General features: G+C 43.3%; 1 protein-coding gene across 1 annotated transcript in view; it reads left to right on the top strand.

The window, feature by feature from the left end:
• Positions 1-17,500, top strand: part of mtx1a (metaxin 1a) — a 42,939-nt gene that overhangs the window by 23,575 nt on the left and 1,864 nt on the right. The window contains exons 4-6 of the mRNA XM_044359461.1: positions 8,249-8,341; positions 8,424-8,606; positions 17,470-17,500. The exon at positions 17,470-17,500 is cut by the window's right edge and continues 46 nt beyond it. Coding sequence (XP_044215396.1) covers positions 8,249-8,341; positions 8,424-8,606; positions 17,470-17,500 — 307 coding nt within the window. The remainder of the gene's footprint in view (positions 1-8,248; positions 8,342-8,423; positions 8,607-17,469) is intronic.

Raw genomic sequence — 17,500 nt, 5'->3', positions numbered from 1 at the left:
AATGATTACAGCAAGAAACACAGCTTTAATGTTCATCTGATGACTGACTGATGGTTTAAGACAGATCAGTCAGCGCTCACAGAGGAAAACAGTTTATCAAGCAACAACACTGAACATCCATCCTGCTCACTGAATGAACCTAAACAGCAAAAACAAAAACAACAGGCTTCATATTCAGCTTTATTTATTTCCTGTTCTGATGTCGGATGTTAAACAAGGTCAAAGTTCCAAAACTGGTGAACGTCTGTAGAAACGCTGCCTGCAAGTCGAGACTCAGGGCTTCAACCTGCTCTCAACGCTTCGTTTTTGACTCTTTTTTTCTACCTTGCTGACGAGCTGACGTCGGCGCGTTGCACATGCTCATAAACAGCCGTCCGTTCTGTAATCTTGGTTGCTAAGGTGGTTGCTAAGGTGTTTCCATGTGTTGTCCACTCTCATATTTCAGAGGTCATTCAGCTCCAACATGTACGGATGGATGATAATACTACTACTACTACTACTACTAATTATACTACTACTACTACTAGTACTACTACTACTACTACTACTAATTATACTACTACTACTACTACTAATTATAATACTACTACTACTACTAATAATAATAATAATAATCATGATGATAATTATAACAATTATATTAATTATGATAATAATACTACTACTACTAATAATGATGATAATAACAATTATAATAATAATGATAATTATAATAATTATAATAATAATGATAATACTACTACTACTAATAATAATAATAAACATGATCTCAGCTGTGAGGAAGCTGATCGTCGCTGCATTTTTAACAAAGTATAAAAATGGGAGAACTTGTCTGTATTCCAGTGAACGCCTTCAGAGAATCCGTTCGTTTTAGTCCAAACTTCATCCGAAGCAGCTCAGGAACGACAGAGTTTCATATTTCAGTTTTCTGTTCCGACGTTTGATCGAGTCTTTTCTTGACGACCTTCAGCTGCTGTTTTCCTTCAGACTCGGTCTCTGACCCACATTCCCCTCAGCAGAAGTCATGTCTCTGAGCCCAACACCGGCGTTCAGCAGCTAACAGGCAGCTGGAAGCCATTACCCAGCATGCCACGGTGCCTCCACGCTGCGGTAGGTCGGTCAGAAACCACAACGAAAGGAGAGCTGCTGAAGAAGCTGCTTCATGCTCGGCTGCAGAGATTTAACTCTAATTTATTCCTTTCACTCACACTTTCTTCTTCTTCTTCTTCTTCTGCTGCTTCAGTGCAGATTCTTCTTCTTGTTTTCTACTCAGACTGCATTCAGGTCTCAGCTTCTTCTTCCTTCATTTTCACTTTGGTTTAGTGCAAATCTGAAAAATCCTCCAGATTGAATGAAGTTTGGTGCAGATATTCCTGCTCCACAGAGGACGGACCGCAACACAGTTCACCTTTTTATTCTAGCAACACTTTTAATGTGCAAATAGAAGAAGAACTGAATCTGATCTGATGTAATTCCTGCTCTGCTCTTAATGACCTTTTCTTCCTCTAGCGCCACCCGCAGGACAAACTTCACATGTTTTAGCCCAATAAGGATAAAAAATCCAGATGTGGTCAACGGGAAAGAAACCTGAGAAATGAGTTTGTTAAAGGACGCGTGAATGTCGCATCACGTTCATTAAAGGACGCGTGAATGTCGCGTCCCGTTTATTAAAGGACGCGTGAATGTCGCGTCCCGTTTATTAAAGGACGCGTGAATGTCGCGTCCCGTTCATTAAAGGACGCGTGAATGTCGCGTCCCGTTCATTAAAGGATGCGTGAATGTCGCGTCCCGTTTATTAAAGGACGCGTGAATGTCGCGTCACGTTCATTAAAGGACGCGTGAATGTCGCGTCACGTTCATTAAAGGACGCGTGAATGTCGCGTCACGTTCATTAAAGGACGCGTGAATGTCGCGTCACGTTCATTAAAGGACGCGTGAATGTCGCGTCACGTTCATTAAAGGACGCGTGAATGTCGCGTCACGTTCATTAAAGGACGCGTGAATGTCGCGTCACGTTCATTAAAGGACGCGTGAATGTCGCGTCACGTTTATTAAAGGACGCGTGAATGTCGCGTCACGTTTATTAAAGGACGCGTGAATGTCGCGTCACGTTTATTAAAGGACGCGTGAATGTCGCGTCACGTTTATTAAAGGACGCGTGAATGTCGCGTCACGTTCATTAAAGGACGCGTGAATGTCGCGTCACGTTTATTAAAGGACGCGTGAATGTCGCGTCACGTTTATTAAAGGACGCGTGAATGTCGCGTCACGTTCATTAAGGGACGCGTGAATGTCGCGTCCCGTTCATTAAAGGACGCGTGAATGTCGCGTCACGTTTATTAAAGGACGCGTGAATGTCGCGTCCCGTTTATTAAAGGACGCGTGAATGTCGCGTCCCGTTCATTAAAGGACGCGTGAATGTCGCGTCACGTTTATTAAAGGACGCGTGAATGTCGCGTCCCGTTTATTAAAGGACGCGTGAATGTCGCGTCCCGTTCATTAAAGGACGCGTGAATGTCGCGTCCCGTTTATTAAAGGACGCGTGAATGTCGCGTCACGTTTATTAAAGGACGCGTGAATGTCGCGTCACGTTCATTAAAGGACGCGTGAATGTCGCGTCACGTTCATTAAAGGACGCGTGAATGTCGCGTCCCGTTTATTAAAGGACGCGTGAATGTCGCGTCACGTTTATTAAAGGACGCGTGAATGTCGCGTCACGTTCATTAAAGGACGCGTGAATGTCGCGTCCCGTTTATTAAAGGACGCGTGAATGTCGCGTCACGTTCATTAAAGGACGCGTGAATGTCGCGTCACGTTTATTAAAGGACGCGTGAATGTCGCGTCCCGTTTATTAAAGGACGCGTGAATGTCGCGTCCCGTTTATTAAAGGACGCGTGAATGTCGCGTCACGTTTATTAAAGGACGCGTGAATGTCGCGTCCCGTTTATTAAAGGACGCGTGAATGTCGCGTCCCGTTCATTAAGGGACGCGTGAATGTCGCGTCCCGTTTATTAAAGGACGCGTGAATGTCGCGTCACGTTCATTGAGGGACGCGTGAATGTCGCATCACGTTTATTAAAGGACGCGTGAATGTCGCGTCCCGTTCATTAAAGGACGCGTGAATGTCGCGTCACGTTTATTAAAGGACGCGTGAATGTCGCGTCACGTTCATTAAAGGACGCGTGAATGTCGCGTCCCGTTCATTAAAGGACGCGTGAATGTCGCGTCACGTTCATTAAAGGACGCGTGAATGTCGCGTCCCGTTCATTAAGGGACGTGTGAATGTCGCGTCACGTTCATTAAAGGACGCGTGAATGTCGCGTCACGTTCATTAAAGGACGCGTGAATGTCGCGTCCCGTTTATTAAAGGACGCGTGAATGTCGCGTCACGTTTATTAAAGGACGCGTGAATGTCGCGTCCCGTTCATTAAAGGACGCGTGAATGTCGCGTCCCGTTTATTAAAGGACGCGTGAATGTCGCGTCCCGTTTATTAAAGGACGCGTGAATGTCACGTCACGTTCATTAAAGGACGCGTGAATGTCACGTCACGTTCATTAAGGGACGCGTGAATGTCGCGTCACGTTTATTAAAGGACGCGTGAATGTCGCGTCCCGTTTATTAAAGGACGCGTGAATGTCGCGTCCCGTTTATTAAAGGACGCGTGAATGTCGCGTCCCGTTCATTAAGGGACGCGTGAATGTCGCGTCCCGTTTATTAAAGGACGCGTGAATGTCGCGTCACGTTCATTGAGGGACGCGTGAATGTCGCATCACGTTTATTAAAGGACGCGTGAATGTCGCGTCACGTTCATTAAGGGACGCGTGAATGTCGCGTCCCGTTTATTAAAGGACGCGTGAATGTCGCGTCACGTTCATTGAGGGACGCGTGAATGTCGCGTCCCGTTCATTAAAGGACGCGTGAATGTCGCGTCACGTTTATTAAAGGACGCGTGAATGTCGCGTCCCGTTCATTAAGGGACGCGTGAATGTCGCGTCACGTTCATTAAAGGACGCGTGAATGTCGCGTCCCGTTCATTAAAGGACGCGTGAATGTCGCGTCACGTTCATTAAAGGACGCGTGAATGTCGCGTCCCGTTCATTAAGGGACGTGTGAATGTCGCGTCACGTTCATTAAAGGACGCGTGAATGTCGCGTCACGTTCATTAAAGGACGCGTGAATGTCGCGTCCCGTTTATTAAAGGACGCGTGAATGTCGCGTCACGTTTATTAAAGGACGCGTGAATGTCGCGTCCCGTTCATTAAAGGACGCGTGAATGTCGCGTCCCGTTTATTAAAGGACGCGTGAATGTCGCGTCACGTTTATTAAAGGACGCGTGAATGTCGCGTCACGTTTATTAAAGGACGCGTGAATGTCGCGTCACGTTTATTAAAGGACGCGTGAATGTCGCGTCACGTTCATTAAAGGACGCGTGAATGTCGCGTCACGTTTATTAAAGGACGCGTGAATGTCGCGTCCCGTTTATTAAAGGACGCGTGAATGTCGCGCCCCGTTCATTAAGGGACGCGTGAATGTCGCGTCCCGTTTATTAAAGGACGCGTGAATGTCACGTCACGTTCATTAAGGGACGCGTGAATGTCGCGTCCCGTTTATTAAAGGACGCGTGAATGTCACGTCACGTTCATTAAGGGACGCGTGAATGTCGCGTCCCGTTTATTAAGGGACGCGTGAATGTCGCGTCACGTTCATTAAAGGACGCGTGAATGTCGCGTCACGTTTATTAAAGGACGCGTGAATGTCGCGTCCCGTTTATTAAAGGACGCGTGAATGTCGCGTCCCGTTTATTAAGGGACGCGTGAATGTCGCGTCACGTTCATTAAAGGACGCGTGAATGTCGCGTCACGTTTATTAAAGGACGCGTGAATGTCGCGTCACGTTTATTAAAGGACGCGTGAATGTCGCGTCCCGTTTATTAAGGGACGCGTGAATGTCGCGTCACGTTCATTAAAGGACGCGTGAATGTCGCGTCCCGTTCATTAAAGGACGCGTGAATGTCGCGTCACGTTCATTAAAGGACGCGTGAATGTCGCGTCACGTTTATTAAAGGACGCGTGAATGTCGCGTCACGTTTATTAAAGGACGCGTGAATGTCGCGTCCCGTTCATTAAGGGACGCGTGAATGTCGCGTCCCGTTCATTAAGGGACGCGTGAATGTCGCGTCACGTTTATTAAAGGACGCGTGAATGTCGCGTCACGTTTATTAAAGGACGCGTGAATGTCGCGTCCCGTTTATTAAAGGACGCGTGAATGTCGCGTCCCGTTCATTAAGGGACGCGTGAATGTCGCGTCCCGTTCATTAAGGGACGCGTGAATGTCGCGTCACGTTTATTAAAGGACGCGTGAATGTCGCGTCACGTTCATTAAAGGACGCGTGAATGTCGCGTCACGTTTATTAAAGGACGCGTGAATGTCGCGTCCCGTTCATTAAAGGACGCGTGAATGTCGCGTCCCGTTCATTAAAGGACGCGTGAATGTCGCGTCACTTTCATTAAAGGACGCGTGAATGTCGCGTCACGTTTATTAAAGGACGCGTGAATGTCGCGTCACGTTTATTAAAGGACGCGTGAATGTCGCGTCCCGTTCATTAAGGGACGCGTGAATGTCGCGTCCCGTTCATTAAGGGACGCGTGAATGTCGCGTCACGTTTATTAAAGGACGCGTGAATGTCGCGTCCCGTTTATTAAAGGACGCGTGAATGTCGCGTCCCGTTTATTAAAGGACGCGTGAATGTCGCGTCCCGTTCATTAAGGGACGCGTGAATGTCGCGTCCCGTTTATTAAAGGACGCGTGAATGTCGCGTCACGTTCATTGAGGGACGCGTGAATGTCGCATCACGTTTATTAAAGGACGCGTGAATGTCGCGTCCCGTTCATTAAGGGACGCGTGAATGTCGCGTCCCGTTTATTAAAGGACGCGTGAATGTCGCGTCACGTTCATTGAGGGACGCGTGAATGTCGCGTCCCGTTCATTAAAGGACGCGTGAATGTCGCGTCACGTTTATTAAAGGACGCGTGAATGTCGCGTCCCGTTCATTAAGGGACGCGTGAATGTCGCGTCACGTTCATTAAAGGACGCGTGAATGTCGCGTCCCGTTCATTAAAGGACGCGTGAATGTCGCGTCACGTTCATTAAAGGACGCGTGAATGTCGCGTCCCGTTCATTAAGGGACGTGTGAATGTCGCGTCACGTTCATTAAAGGACGCGTGAATGTCGCGTCACGTTCATTAAAGGACGCGTGAATGTCGCGTCCCGTTTATTAAAGGACGCGTGAATGTCGCGTCACGTTTATTAAAGGACGCGTGAATGTCGCGTCCCGTTCATTAAAGGACGCGTGAATGTCGCGTCCCGTTTATTAAAGGACGCGTGAATGTCGCATCACGTTTATTAAAGGACGCGTGAATGTCGCGTCACGTTTATTAAAGGACGCGTGAATGTCGCGTCACGTTTATTAAAGGACGCGTGAATGTCGCGTCACGTTCATTAAAGGACGCGTGAATGTCGCGTCACGTTTATTAAAGGACGCGTGAATGTCGCGTCCCGTTTATTAAAGGACGCGTGAATGTCGCGCCCCGTTCATTAAGGGACGCGTGAATGTCGCGTCCCGTTTATTAAAGGACGCGTGAATGTCACGTCACGTTCATTAAGGGACGCGTGAATGTCGCGTCCCGTTTATTAAAGGACGCGTGAATGTCACGTCACGTTCATTAAGGGACGCGTGAATGTCGCGTCCCGTTTATTAAGGGACGCGTGAATGTCGCGTCACGTTCATTAAAGGACGCGTGAATGTCGCGTCACGTTTATTAAAGGACGCGTGAATGTCGCGTCCCGTTTATTAAAGGACGCGTGAATGTCGCGTCCCGTTTATTAAGGGACGCGTGAATGTCGCGTCACGTTCATTAAAGGACGCGTGAATGTCGCGTCACGTTTATTAAAGGACGCGTGAATGTCGCGTCACGTTTATTAAAGGACGCGTGAATGTCGCGTCACGTTTATTAAGGGACGCGTGAATGTCGCGTCACGTTCATTAAAGGACGCGTGAATGTCGCGTCCCGTTCATTAAAGGACGCGTGAATGTCGCGTCACGTTCATTAAAGGACGCGTGAATGTCGCGTCACGTTTATTAAAGGACGCGTGAATGTCGCGTCACGTTTATTAAAGGACGCGTGAATGTCGCGTCCCGTTCATTAAGGGACGCGTGAATGTCGCGTCCCGTTCATTAAGGGACGCGTGAATGTCGCGTCACGTTTATTAAAGGACGCGTGAATGTCGCGTCACGTTTATTAAAGGACGCGTGAATGTCGCGTCCCGTTTATTAAAGGACGCGTGAATGTCGCGTCCCGTTCATTAAGGGACGCGTGAATGTCGCGTCCCGTTCATTAAGGGACGCGTGAATGTCGCGTCACGTTTATTAAAGGACGCGTGAATGTCGCGTCACGTTCATTAAAGGACGCGTGAATGTCGCGTCACGTTTATTAAAGGACGCGTGAATGTCGCGTCCCGTTCATTAAAGGACGCGTGAATGTCGCGTCCCGTTCATTAAAGGACGCGTGAATGTCGCGTCACTTTCATTAAAGGACGCGTGAATGTCGCGTCACGTTCATTAAAGGACACGTGAATGTCGCGTCCCGTTTACCAACAGGTCACCAACAGTTTTAAGTTATTTTAGCGAAAGGGTGTAATTTGGTACAAAGTATAAGAAAAAGAATATTAAGTTGGTTGAGTTGTAGTTTGATATGCAGTAGCTGCTGTGTGACTGTTCTTTGAAATGATGATGTCATATGGTTGTATTAGGTGCTCATTAAAGAGTTATAAGAAAGACTCTATCATGCCAATATCAATACAAACCAAGTATCTTCTGTTAGTTAAATTGTTAAGAGTGTAATTTATTAAGAAGTTTTGCTAATTAACAACTAGGAACCCAGATGTGATGAGTTCTTACCAACTCAACCAACTTTATGCTTTTTTTCTTACAGTTTGTACCAAATTGCAGCAGCCTCTCTGTAAAATGTCCTAAACATTAATCATTAAATATCTGCGAATTACTGTGAGCATTTCTAGGAAAATGTAATAAAATGAAAGGACGTGTAAAACAAAGCGTGACCAGAGACTCTATTAGAATGAACTGAATTCACCACAGATGTTGGTGTTTTAAATTGTGGTGCGTGAGAGACTTTAATGTGTCCGTGTTGTTGTTGTTTCTCTCAGCAGAAAATCTGATTTGTTTTTCAGAAATATAATGCAGACTACGACCTGTCGGCCAAGGAGGGCGCCGACAGCCTGGCCTTCATCTCTCTGATGGAGGAGAAACTCATGCCTGCCCTGGTGAGAACCGCTTTAAACACGCCCATGTTTATCACGAAAACAAAACAAGGTTTGTGTTGAGGAGGGATCATGTCTGTTGCAGATCTACGCGTTCTGGATCGAGCCAAAGAACTACGTGGACGTGACTCGCCGCTGGTACGCCGAGCACATGCCGTTCCCCCTCAACTTCTTCCTGCCCGGACGGATGCAACGCAGACAGCTGGAGAAACTGCGACTGCTGCGAGGAAACGAGAGCCTGGAGGCCGGAGAGGAGCTGGAGAAGGAGGTGAGGACATGTTAGACATTCAGCTGTGAGCTGTGAAATAAAAGCTGCGATATGCAGTGACTTAAACACATCTCTGTGAAAAAGCACCAAGCAGCTCATGTTCTGTGTTCCTCTGTGAGGAGGATTCAAGTCTGACTAACATCAGCACAGTTTTCCAGTCTGTACAGAGATATATATGGTTTCCATGTGTGCAGCCTTTTCCTTGAAGTGGTCGGAACACATTTACAGAGAAAGGAAAACTCTCTTCAATGGATCTTTCTGCTGGAAAACTGCTGGTTTGGAACAATCCGTCCACTTTTGGAAAAGGTCAGAGGTCAGTCAGCGTTCAGGAGAAACTCGTTAAATAAAAATTTGTTTCTGTCAGCATGAAAAGTCCTCAGAGGGTCGGCTCTCCAGGGAGCAAGGAAAACTTTAGATCCAGTCTTAAATGTTTCCTCTCGGCTGACTTGGTTTCAGACTCTTTGACCTCAGTTACGAACATAAAAATCATCATTGTAGAAAGTTTTATTCAATAGATGGTTTTTAGAGAGATAGTTCTGTTCAACAACAGTTGACTCAGGTCCAGTGAAACTAGAGCTGCTCTTCCACTGTCTGAAACCAGTCGAGTTGTAATTTCTGAAGAGTGAAAGAAAAGAAATGATGCTGGAAACAAAATAAATCAAAGGAAAGAAGGTTAGGAGGAGGAGGAGGAGGAGGATGATGATGTCAGTCGGTCAGTGCAGCATTGAAGTAGCTGAACAACAAATCCATCACAGATCATCATGAAGTCTTCTGTGCATATTCATGATCGCCAAATAAACTGGAGGCCTTTATGACGTCTGTATTTTATAATTATGTAATTATGAGATTTTTCTGGTAATAATGAGCTCTTTTCTGGTAATTATTAGATTCATCATAATTATGATAGTTTAATATCTTCTTGTAAATATGGAATTGGATCTTGTTATTTTGCCGCTAGGGATCTCAGTCAAAACAATAACAAAAGACAGCGTGTGATGATGTCGTAAAGTAGCACGGGATCATGGGAGTTGTTGTCTTTATTGTTACACAACCAGCTTCTGCGGGTTAGAATTACTTTTTTTTTTTTTACTGAGAGCCGAACTATCCTCAGAGGTCTCCTCCTCTCCAGAACAAACAGACCGGCTGATTAAAACGGGTAAAAAACACTGAATACAGAAGTTTCACATAAAAAATCAGTGTTTTTGACGCTGTTTGGTGGGCACAGGACGTCTGGGAGGGGCTGTTAGCCGAGCTGCTGCTAACGTTTGCTCAGCTTGTTTCTCTGATAACTTGAAGTCCAGACGTCCAACGACTAAAATCCTTCATCCAGTTAAAGGATAAAGTTAAAAACAACCAAGATCTAAAAGGTTTATCATAAAAATGTGGCTTACCACTTTTTGTTCAAACCACACTCACTTCTGTATTCTCAAAGAAGAACGTCCTCAGTGGGCTGAAAACTCCACCAAGGCTGTGACTTTTCAATTCTCAAGACTCAGGAGGACTTTACCGTCAACACATCCACATTCAAGACTTCCAGGATTACTTCCAGTCTGATGCTGCAGTGGAAACTATTACTGACACAGTTTAGTTGCTGCAGTGGAAACTATTACTGACACAGTTTAGTTGCTGCAGTGGAAACTATTACTGACACAGTTTAGTTGTGATGCAGTGGAAACTATTACTGACACAGTTTAGTTGTGTTGCAGTGGAAACTATTACTGACACAGTTTAGTTGTGATGCAGTGGAAACTATTACTGACACAGTTTAGTTGTGATGCAGTGGAAACTATTACTGACACAGTTTAGTTGTTGCAGTGGAAACTATTACTGACACAGTTTAGTTGCTGCAGTGGAAACTATTACTGACTCAGTTTAGTTGTGATGCAGTGGAAACTATTACTGACACAGTTTAGTTGTGATGCAGAGGAAACTATTACTGACACAGTTTAGTTGATGCAGTGGAAACTATTACTGACACAGTTTAGTTGATGCAGTGGAAACTATTACTGACTCAGTTTAGTTGTGATGCAGTGGAAACTATTACTGACACAGTTTAGTTGATGCAGTGGAAACTATTACTGACACAGTTTAGTTGATGCAGTGGAAACTATTACTGACACAGTTTAGTTGTGTTGCAGTGGAAACTATTACTGACACAGTGTAGTTGTGATGCAGTAGAAACTATTACTGACAGTTTAGTTGTGATGCAGTGGAAACTATTACTGACACAGTTTAATTGTTGCAGTGGAAACTATTACTGACAGTTTAGTTGTGATGCAGTGGAAACTATTACTGACACAGTTTAATTGTTGCAGTGGAAACTATTACTGACAGTTTAGTTGTTGCAGTGGAAACTATTACTGACAGTTTAGTTGTTGCAGTGGAAACTATTACTGACCCAGTTTAGTCGTTACAGTGGAAACTATTACTGACACAGTTTAGTTGCTGCAGTGGAAACTATTACTGACTCAGTTTAGTTGATGCACTGGAAACTATTACTGACACAGTTTAGTTGTGATGCAGTGGAAACTATTACTGACACAGTTTAGTTGATGCACTGGAAACTATTACTGACATAGTTTAGTTGTTGCACTGGAAACTATTACTGACACAGTTTAGTTGTGATGCAGTGGAAACTATTACTGACACAGTTTAGTTGTGATGCAGTGGAAACTATTACTGACACAGTTTAGTTGCTGCAGTGGAAACTATTACTGACTCAGTTTAGTTGATGCAGTGGAAACTATTACTGACACAGTTTAGTTGTGATGCAGTGGAAACTATTACTGACACAGTTTAGTTGCTGCAGTGGAAACTATTACTGACTCAGTTTAGTTGCTGCAGTGGAAACTATTACTGACACAGTTTAGTTGCTGCAGTGGAAAGTATTACTGACTCAGTTTAGTTGATGCACTGGAAACTATTACTGACACAGTTTAGTTGTGATGCAGTGGAAACTATTACTGACACAGTTTAGTTGTTGCACTGGAAACTATTACTGACACAGTTTAGTCGTTGCACTGGAAACTATTACTGACACAGTTTAGTTGTGATGCAGTGGAAACTATTACTGACACAGTTTAGTTGTGATGCAGTGGAAACTATTACTGACACAGTTTAGTTGCTGCAGTGGAAACTATTACTGACACAGTTTAGTTGCTGCAGTGGAAACTATTACTGACTCAGTTTAGTTGATGCAGTGGAAACTATTACTGACACAGTTTAGTTGTGATGCAGTGGAAACTATTACTGACACAGTTTAGTTGCTGCAGTGGAAACTATTACTGACACAGTTTAGTTGATGCACTGGAAACTATTACTGACACAGTTTAGTTGCTGCAGTGGAAAGTATTACTGACTCAGTTTAGTTGTTGCAGTGGAAACTATTACTGACTCAGTTTAGTTGATGCACTGGAAACTATTACTGACTCAGTTTAGTTGATGCACTGGAAACTATTACTGACACAGTTTAGTTGTTGCAGTGGAAACTATTACTGACACAGTTTAGTTGCTGCAGTGGAAAGTATTACTGACTCAGTTTAGTTGCTGCAGTGGAAAGTATTACTGACTCAGTTTAGTTGATGCACTGGAAACTATTACTGACACAGTTTAGTTGTGATGCAGTGGAAACTATTACTGACACAGTTTAGTTGTGATGCAGTGAAAACTATTACTGACACAGTTTAGTTGTTGCACTGGAAACTATTACTGACACAGTTTAGTTGTGATGCAGTGGAAACTATTACTGACAGTTTAGTTGTTGCAGTGGAAACTATTACTGACCCAGTTTAGTTGTTGCAGTGGAAACTATTATTACCCAGTTTAGTCGTTGCAGTGGAAACTATTACTGACACAGTTTAGTTGTGTTGCAGTGGAAACTATTACTGACCCAGTTTAGTTGTTGCAGTGGAAACTATTACTGACACAGTTTAGTTGTTGCAGTGGAAACTATTATTACCGACAGTTTAGTTGTTGCAGTGGAAACTATTACTGACACAGTTTAGTTGTTGCAGTGGAAACTATTACTGACCCAGTTTAGTTGTTGCAGTGGAAACTATTATTACCCAGTTTAGTTGTTGCAGTGGAAACTATTACTGACACAGTTTAGTTGCTGCAGTGGAAACTATTACTGACTCAGTTTAGTTGATGCACTGGAAACTATTATTGACACAGTTTAGTTGTTGCAGTGGAAACTATTACTGACACAGTTTAGTCGTTGCAGTGGAAACTATTACTGACACAGTTCAGTTGCTGCAGTGGAAACTATTACTGACACAGTTTAGTTGTGATGCAGTGGAAACTATTACTGACTCAGTTTAGTTGATGCACTGGAAACTATTATTGACACAGTTTAGTTGTTGCAGTGGAAACTATTACTGACACAGTTTAGTTGTTGCAGTGGAAACTATTACTGACACAGTTCAGTTGCTGCAGTGGAAACTATTACTGACACAGTTTAGTTGTGATGCAGTGGAAACTATTACTGACACAGTTCAGTTGCTGCAGTGGAAACTATTACTGACACAGTTTAGTTGTTGGAGTAGAAACTATTACTGACACAGTTTAGTTGCTGCAGTGGAAACTATTACTGACACAGTTTAGTTGTTGCAGTAGAAACTATTACTGACACAGTTTAGTTGCTGCAGTGGAAACTATTACTGACACAGTTTAGTTGTTGCAGTGGAAACTATTACTGACACAGTTTAGTTGTTGCAGTGGAAACTATTACTGACACAGTTTAGTTGTGATGCAGTGGAAACTATTACTGACACAGTTTAGTTGTGATGCAGTGGAAACTATTACTGACACAGTTTAGTTGTTGCACTGGAAACTATTACTGACACAGTTTAGTTGTGATGCAGTGGAAACTATTACTGACACAGTTTAGTTGCTGCAGTGGAAACTATTACTGACACAGTTTAGTTGCTGCAGTGGAAACTATTACTGACTCAGTTTAGTTGATGCAGTGGAAACTATTACTGACACAGTTTAGTTGTGATGCAGTGGAAACTATTACTGACACAGTTTAGTTGCTGCAGTGGAAACTATTACTGACACAGTTTAGTTGATGCACTGGAAACTATTACTGACACAGTTTAGTTGCTGCAGTGGAAAGTATTACTGACTCAGTTTAGTTGTTGCACTGGAAACTATTACTGACTCAGTTTAGTTGATGCACTGGAAACTATTACTGACACAGTTTAGTTGTTGCAGTGGAAACTATTATTACCGACAGTTTAGTTGTTGCAGTGGAAACTATTACTGACAGTTTAGTTGTTGCAGTGGAAACTATTACTGACCCAGTTTAGTCGTTACAGTGGAAACTATTACTGACTCAGTTTAGTTGATGCAGTGGAAACTATTACTGACACAGTTTAGTTGTGATGCAGTGGAAACTATTACTGACACAGTTTAGTTGCTGCAGTGGAAACTATTACTGACACAGTTTAGTTGATGCACTGGAAACTATTACTGACACAGTTTAGTTGCTGCAGTGGAAAGTATTACTGACTCAGTTTAGTTGTTGCACTGGAAACTATTACTGACTCAGTTTAGTTGATGCACTGGAAACTATTACTGACACAGTTTAGTTGTTGCAGTGGAAACTATTATTACCGACAGTTTAGTTGTTGCAGTGGAAACTATTACTGACACAGTTTAGTTGTTGCAGTGGAAACTATTACTGACACAGTTTAGTTGTTGCAGTGGAAACTATTACTGACCCAGTTTAGTTGTTGCAGTGGAAACTATTATTACCCAGTTTAGTTGTTGCAGTGGAAACTATTACTGACACAGTTTAGTTGTTGCAGTGGAAACTATTACTGACCCAGTTTAGTTGTTGCAGTGGAAACTATTATTACCCAGTTTAGTTGTTGCAGTGGAAACTATTACTGACACAGTTTAGTTGCTGCAGTGGAAACTATTACTGACTCAGTTTAGTTGATGCACTGGAAACTATTATTGACACAGTTTAGTTGTTGCAGTGGAAACTATTACTGACACAGTTTAGTCGTTGCAGTGGAAACTATTACTGACACAGTTCAGTTGCTGCAGTGGAAACTATTACTGACACAGTTTAGTTGTGATGCAGTGGAAACTATTACTGACTCAGTTTAGCTGATGCACTGGAAACTATTATTGACACAGTTTAGTTGTTGCAGTGGAAACTATTACTGACACAGTTTAGTTGTTGCAGTGGAAACTATTACTGACACAGTTCAGTTGCTGCAGTGGAAACTATTACTGACACAGTTTAGTTGTGATGCAGTGGAAACTATTACTGACACAGTTCAGTTGCTGCAGTGGAAACTATTACTGACACAGTTTAGTTGTTGGAGTAGAAACTATTACTGACACAGTTTAGTTGCTGCAGTGGAAACTATTACTGACACAGTTTAGTTGTTGCAGTAGAAACTATTACTGACACAGTTTAGTTGCTGCAGTGGAAACTATTACTGACACAGTTTAGTTGTTGCAGTGGAAACTATTACTGACACAGTTTAGTTGTTGCAGTGGAAACTATTACTGACACAGTTTAGTTGTGATGCAGTGGAAACTATTACTGACACAGTTAAGTTGTTGCAGTGGAAACTATTACTGACACAGTTTAGTTGTTGCAGTGGAAACTATTACTGACACAGTTTAGTTGATGCAGTAGAAACTATTACTGACACAGTTTAGCTCTACTGATGTCCCTCTGTCACTGATGAAGGACAATGTCTTTAACTCCAGCTGCAGATTAACCCCAATTTAAGAAAATCTTAACTCAAGATTCACTTACTGTCTTTTTCTGGAGCTTTCAAACGGAGCTCATGGTTTCAGTGTGACCAGTTGTTATCACTTTATATTACATGACCAAAGTTTGTGATGACAGTGGAGCCAAGTCATCCTCAGTTCTCTGATGAAGACTTGAGAGATGTTTTGAAAGGTCTGGAAAAAGCTTGTCAGTAGACTTTGAGTTAAACATTATTTTAAGAAACTGCTGTTCCTAAAGTTCCTGAAGTTAAGAATAAACACTCACACTTAAATGAACCTTGATTATTTTGAGGACCTGCTGAACTTGTAGTACGCATCATATTTGAACACGTTCATGGTTTTTGGTCTGTTGTCACTGAACATTTTCTTACATTTACTATCAGTAAGACTTAGTTTACCTGAGATCACCAGCGTCAGTACAGAGATGTGACCTCAACATGGCTCACTGATGTTCAGAAAGTCTGTTTCTAAGGAATGAAGAAAGGAATTCTTATGTCCCAGTGGAGCTTTTCACAGCCATCATAAAACTCATCACAGAGAGGACTCTGGAAACTTTGAGTTCAAGGAGTAAAAGGAATAAAACACCAACACAGAGATGCTCCTGGTTTATTTAACACATCATTCATTCATTCATTCATTCAGTGTGTACATCTTCAGGATGATGTCCCCATTCGGAACTGGACCTTTAACCCTGGCTGTGTTAGTGTCTTGCTTTACTTGCTACAGAGGTATTTATGGTTGTCCTTGAATCTTAAATGCTTCACTCAGTCAGTCAGTTGTAGTAAATCAGAGCGGTTGGTTGTTAGACATCTGTGTCCAAGGTGTGAAGATTAACGATGGACTGACCCTGGATCAGGACAAACTGGTCATGGACATGGAAACAGAGCAGGCCGTGATCAAAGACAGTAGAATCAGCTGATCTGATGTGTGGACAGAAGTTTGGCTTCACCTGGAACCTTCTGGTGGATAACAGCTGTGAAGGAAGCGGTCAAGTTAAAGAAGCAGCTGTTTTGGGTTTGGATGAATCTCTGGAAATGGCAGAATGGTGTCTGAAGGACTTCAGCTTCTGTTGTCCTGGAAGCAAAAACTTGAGGAAGGCAATGAAAGAGTTCAGAAAGAACTTTCAGTTGACATCAGAGAGATTCTGGCAAACTGTCAGACAGCTCTGAAAGGGAAGGTACTGCTGGCTGACTACCGGCAGGCAGAGCTTCTGAACCCAGAGGTTAAGAGGGGAAGTTACACTGCCAGGTTTTATGACGGAGGATGTTCCCATCCCAAAATATGCCACTAAAAATTCTAATCTGGACCACTTTTTGTTCAAACCACACTCACTAGTGTATTCTCAAAGAAGAAGGTCCTCAGTGGGTTGTAAACTCCACCAAGGCTGTGACTTTTCAATTCTCAAGACTCAGGAGGACTTTACTGTCAACACATCCACATACAAGACTTCCAGGATAACTTCCAGTCTGCACTAGGGGTGTAACGGTACACAAAATTCATGGTTCCATACATTATTGGTACATCAGAAAAAAGAGAAAGATAGCAAATAACATTTTAGTCTTTTTATTTTGAAAAATGTAAACATCCAACAATGGCGCATTGGCCAAAACAATTACTGACACAGTTTAGTTGCTGAATTGATATTTAATTTATCATTTACACTAAGTGTAATAACACCGTCACTGTTTTGACAGTAATTGTTTGGGTCACTGAGCGCACCGAACTGAGGAAGTCGCTTACCGAACTAAACATCCTGTACCATTACACCTCTAGTCTGCGCTGAGACCCTAACGAATATGATGGAGCGCCAATGGATTTAGCTCCAGCCAATGAGACGGACGATCCAAGCAGAACGGTCCTGAAGAAGGTCTTATCTGCCCAAATATCAAGAAGAGAACGTACTTCGTTGTTAGTCCAGGTCGGACCTCAGTTCCACAGCTGAGGTTTTCCTGTCATGGGCAGACCTGCTCACTGGAGGCAGGATCCAGTGTTTCCCATCAGACCTGGGGACCCGTGTTGTCTCAGACCTCAGTGTTGACCTGTGGATCATAATCAGCTGACATGTGAACTGTGTTCTGAGTGTTTGTGTCTCTGTTATGTTTTTCAGTTGTTCCGTGATGCTGCTGAGTGTATGAACC

This window comes from Thunnus albacares, chromosome 8 (genome assembly GCF_914725855.1).
Source record: "Thunnus albacares chromosome 8, fThuAlb1.1, whole genome shotgun sequence".
Classification (NCBI taxonomy): domain Eukaryota; kingdom Metazoa; phylum Chordata; class Actinopteri; order Scombriformes; family Scombridae; genus Thunnus; species Thunnus albacares.
Note: the sequence above shows the minus strand (reverse complement) of the source record. Positions and strands in the feature narration are given on the sequence as shown.